This window comes from Sinocyclocheilus anshuiensis, unplaced genomic scaffold, assembly GCF_001515605.1.
Source record: "Sinocyclocheilus anshuiensis isolate Anshui unplaced genomic scaffold, SAMN03320099.WGS_v1.1 scaffold307, whole genome shotgun sequence".
NCBI classification, from domain to species: Eukaryota; Metazoa; Chordata; class Actinopteri; order Cypriniformes; family Cyprinidae; genus Sinocyclocheilus; species Sinocyclocheilus anshuiensis.
Genome location: NW_015552550.1, coordinates 316,163 through 321,592, shown reverse-complemented (window position 1 = coordinate 321,592; position 5,430 = coordinate 316,163). Strand labels below are relative to the sequence as shown.

The window sequence follows — 5,430 nt, the reverse complement described above, 5'->3', positions numbered from 1 at the left end:
GTGTCACAGCAAAGGGTCTGAATACTTAGGACCATGTGATATTTCAGTTTTTCTTTTTTAATAAATCTGCAAAAATGTCAACAATTCTGTGTTTTTCTGTCAATATGGGGTGCTGTGTGTACATTAATGAGGAAAAAAAATTAACTTAAATGATTTTAGCAAATGGCTGCAATATAACAAAGAGTGAAAAATTGAAGGGGGTCTGAATACTTTCCGTACCCACTGTATAATAATAATAGTTAATTTAAATGGAACCGGAATCGGAACCGGAATCGTTAGGCAAAACTGGAACCGGAATCGGAACCGTAAAATTTCTAACGATACCCAACCCTAACTGTATGTCTACTTGTACATGCATGGCAGTTATATTCTTCTACCATCTCTGCCTTATTTTTTATGAGCACTTTATGACGCAGATAAGTTGTATTAGTATACAAGTCGATTGATGTATAAGACACATTTTATCATTTCATTCATAAATAATGTAAAATAAACTAAACGTTTACAAACATTAGAAACATGTACATATTCCCCTCACTCCACAAAAAATCCTGTAAATTTAGCAGTGTTCGGAACAGAAAAAGGAACAAAAATATAAGTAAAACACAAATTATTGGCATTCACTATAAACATTTATTACAAACGCTCAACCTAAATATTTAAAGAGAAACTGAAACTAGCGGCGTGGTTGCTGGAAAATGCGCAATACAAACTCACTTGCCTTTCTCATTCGTCACCAATCCTAATGTGCGTGCTTTGCGCTTGACCTGGTTGCTTTAAGTCGCCTTGGGAATCGCAGCACGTTTCAGATGATTAAAGGGGTCATATGATGTTGCTAAAAAAGAACATTATTTGGTGTATTTGGTGTAATGAAATGTGTTTATGCGGTTTAAGGTTAAAAAAACACATTATTTTCCACATACTGTACATTATTGTTTCTCCTCTATGCCCCGCCTTTCTGAAACGCGTCGATTTTTACAAAGCTCATCGGTCTGAAAGCGAGGTGTGCTCTGATTGGCCAGCTATCCAGTGCGTTGTGATTGGCTGAATACCTCAAGCGTGTGACGGAAATGTTACGCCCCTTACCATATTGTGATGCCCTGATCCGGCCGGAGCGAAGAGAAAAAACATTAAAACCCATTATAAACGAGGCATTCTCTTTTGGAAGGCCAAACAAAGTAGTTTCGCTTTCACAACAGCATCACGCACCGCGGCCTTGAGTGAGCGGAGGCCTAGAGTGACCGGTTATGACCCCTTTAAAACGTGATTTATAATCCAGAAAATAACTATATCCATTTTCATAAAAATATGTGTGGAAAACGTAATCTTTGCAAGATAAAACGAAAAATTATTTCCACTACATTTCACTGGCATTTGTTCTCCTACTGGAAGGTCTACAGAGCATAAAGCATTTTTAAAATAGTAGGCTACCAATACAAGGTATTTTTGAAATGAAAATTTTTAAAAGTTACAATTATGCAGTTTTACACCGGGTGTATATTTAGATTTTTGATTTTGTATTTGAGCTGTGCGGCATCCGTCAAAAATAGACTAGGCACCTATCTATAGCGAAGCGGTGCAGAGTCACAAGCATTGACTAGAATGGCTGCGATCAGCTCCGGTGGCCACGTCGGAGCCGTAACAGACGCGTGCGGTGTAAATCGGGGGTTATATTATATACCACACTACAGGCTACAGTGCCATCTATTGGATTTTACTGACATTGCATCAAATTAGCCATTTTGGACCACCTCCAGACCGTGCGCTTATGTCCACTCACAGCGCACACACATAATGCCAGGTTCACATTACTCCGTTTGCGGTGCGTATTTTGTCCGCGCTCATGTTAACGGATTAAAGCGTTCACACTGCACACGGTTGCTGTCCGGCAGTGTGTTCCAGTAGCGGTGCGTCTGCATCAGTGCAGAGATCGTTTCCGCACTGAGTCTATTTTTGCTGCGCTGCACGCGCTGAATTAAAGTAACAGCGCATTGTTTGCGGTAAAATTAACATGGATTGACACGAAAATGCAGTGATTATACCATAAATGCATATAATTAAAGTCAACTGTGTTTCAAAGTCAACACATAGGCTATGGCTTTTTGGCTAGATTTAAAGGAAAAGAGCACTTTTAGATAAGGCAATAATAGTGGCATTCGTGGAGGTAGGAAAACAAAGTTCTTTATGAGCCGCAGGATTGCGTGTAATAAAGAATTAAATGCAAAAGAAAAGGCAGTAGAGCTGACTATTTCTGTCAATGGTAAGTTTTAATTTAGAATGCTTGTGATAATGTAAGAAAAGTACTTTAGACATTTTGCCAATTGCTTGAGCAACTTAATATATAAATCTAGAAGTAAATGCAAAAGTAAAAAGCCTTGAATAATGTGTTTCTTATATTTATTGAGTTTAAACATGTCTATGAAAGATTGTATTACTGTACTGTGTAAAAAAAGGATCGCAATGCTGGAGAAGCATTTTAAGTAACAATGTTTGGATTTGAAATCAAAATAATGGATAAATGTTGTGTTTGTAGTAAACAGCCATGAATGAGTTGCAGACTCCTGTGTGAAAGCACAGTGAGCACCTGCTGCTTCTGTACCGCTCACGTACCACACATGGACTGCATATGCACTGCAAACGGAGTATGTGTGAACACTGTGTAAAAAGCCGCCTCACAGCTCACGAAATCAGGCTTGTGCTGTTTGTAGGCTATTGTGCAACAATTGCACGATTGTCAAAACAAAAAATGTAGTGCATGATCAAATATTTAGGTGAGATAAATATATCTCTAAAAATATAAACCATATATATTATATATGACCATATAAAAATATGTCTAAAAAATGCCCCCCTCCACCCCTCAAATAAAAAAATCCCCTCTCACAAGAGTCACCTAAAAGAGGAATTCATTTTCAAAAATGAAATTTAGGCCCTGAATAAATGTCTAAAAATCTTGATTGAATCATCACTATAAATAATTCTACATGATAAAAAGAAGGCTTTAAAAAGATCGGTATCTGTGATCGTATCGGCAGATACTGCTTTCTGTGATCAGCGATCGGTTTTGGCCTCAAAAATCCTGATCGGATCACCCCTATAATGTTTGTCACATGTTTGAAAAACTGTATTATTAGTACCTACCTACTTTACAATGTCCAGCCTAACTGCGAATCTGCTATACGTTGCACGGTCATTATCACATATGTGAGTCTTTGCACATGAATGGTCAGTGGTTGATACATGAAACATTAGTGGTAAAAGTAATGTGTATATTTTCCGGTCTATGTAGGTGAAGTCCTTACACAGGTGACCTAATTACTTAGATTCATGTAGTTAATGTTCATTTTATTTACTATGCTCTGGGTGTCTTATGTAATTACCATGTGGCACTCAAGATTTGAACAAAAAGATGGCGGCGCGTTCACACGCTGCGGCTTCTCTCTCTCATTACTAAAACAAGAAAGCAAACGAGTAGCATTAATAGTCATTCATTTTAGTTAACATATGCTATGATAATTTGAACAGATTTTTATTCTTATTGTAAAATAATGGAACATTTAGGTCATGAATATTGTCTCAAAAGTCATGGAAAAGTCATGGAAATTTATTGGTAAAAATGTGTACGAACCCTGTAAATGTTTCGCCAGTTTAATGTGATGTCACAAAGGAACGTGACCAGTCACAAGCACAGGAATTAAATCCAATAAAACAGCAGTTTATATTTAATTTTTTATTTTTGTGATCACTTTAATTGCATATGCCTAGTTTTATGCATATGCATAGTAGTGCATAAATTGCATAATTTATCAATAAATATATGGAATACATAAAGTTAGCATTATTTCTGTAGTATAAATGATCTTTTAGGATAAGTTTTTGTAATATTTGGTTAACACTGGTGATCATTCACTTTTGTGTATCCTTAATTATAACAATTTCTATTCATATGCCATTTTCCTCTTCTAATTTAGTACTGCATATTTTCACAATGGCTCTGGGTGGTTGGGACTGTTTCTCTGATTCTTGCTGATGTTTTGGTCCTGTCAACATATTAACCCTCTGTTTGTCCATGTAACCACCATCACTGTTCCACCTCTTTCTCTCTACTTCTCTTTCCTCCCTCCCACAATTCCTCGGTCATTCACTAGGGGGCGCTCTTTTATGAGTCAGTACATAGCTCACATGGGGATTTCTAGACGGAGGTTAAAAAAGGAGAGGTCTATAACAGAGGAAACCTCAAGCATCTCCAGCAGGTCTGTATCACATTTACATCACGTTCTGCTTTTGAGCGTTTGACTAATTGTTTGATGTTTGTTGAACTTGTCCTGGCTACTGATATGAGGCCAGTTTAGAGCTCATATTATATTAAAAGTAATCTGGATTTTTGAGTTTGTAGGTCAGCAAGCCAGAGTAACTTCAACAATAAATTAATCTCATTTCAAACTTTTCTGAACTAACAATAAATACAACATATAACACTCATGCACATGTAAAAGTTTTTTTTTGTGTCTTATTAAATATCTGACAGTTGACAAGGTGCATCACAAATATAAAAGGTGAACTAATGGCCACACAAAACAAGACTACAGAAACATAATAGCACTCTGAACAAATGGTGGCAGGGAGGTTTTTGCAGTGAGAACTTGGCAGTTGCAGGAGAGGATTATTGTAGCACACTAAAGAAGTCCTGAATGCTGCTTTCTCAAGCAGAACCGCAGAAGAAGCCTCTCACAGCTTTCTGCTCACTGTAGCCATGATGTCAGCTCGTCTGCGAAATGATAAATAAAAGGGCTGACTCTAATGAAGCAGCAGGAGGGTTCAAAGGGATCCATCTGAAGAAACATCACATATGGATGTAACGATTAACCATGAGCCGGTCGAAAATCGATTAAAATATGTGACTATTCAAATCGGTTGAGATGCTAAACAAATCGCGATACAATTGGAGTAGGAGTTTATATGAAAGTATCTCTGAGGGGAACTGACTATCTTTAGAAAAGTTTACATGGTATTTTCTTTTCATCTTGCCTCTGAACAATGCATATTAAAGTAGTGTTCATGCAGCTCTGCTTTGTTTACAGCGGTAACCCAGGAAACACTGTATAATTTCTGTTCATGAGCGCCACCTGCTGTCAGAATGTGAATCTGCATCTCATTCAGCTCGTCTGCGGTTTCGTTCAGATATGTTTTATGTAGTAGTTTCACGAAACTAAAGTCAGACCATTCTGTTTTTGCTTTAGATTAAAAACTACTCATGCTGCATCTTTGTTTGGACCATGATTAAAATCCAGTGGTTACCTCTAATTTTAAATGGAAAGAGCACAGGCAAAGCCTTAGTTTGTTCATATTAAGAGATTTCTTTTATTTGTGTAACTTACTTGTTTGATTTGGGGTTTGTTTTTAAAATTTCAGTTTAGTTTTGTTATATTT

At 37.0% G+C, this 5,430-nt stretch overlaps 1 protein-coding gene across 1 annotated transcript in view; it reads left to right on the top strand.

The window, feature by feature from the left end:
- LOC107664369 (FH1/FH2 domain-containing protein 1-like) overlaps positions 1 to 5,430 on the top strand; it is a 50,882-nt gene that overhangs the window by 25,987 nt on the left and 19,465 nt on the right. Inside the window, exon 11 of the mRNA XM_016454918.1 lies at positions 4,149 to 4,253. Within this exon, the coding sequence (XP_016310404.1) occupies positions 4,149 to 4,253 (105 nt within the window). The remainder of the gene's footprint in view (positions 1 to 4,148; positions 4,254 to 5,430) is intronic.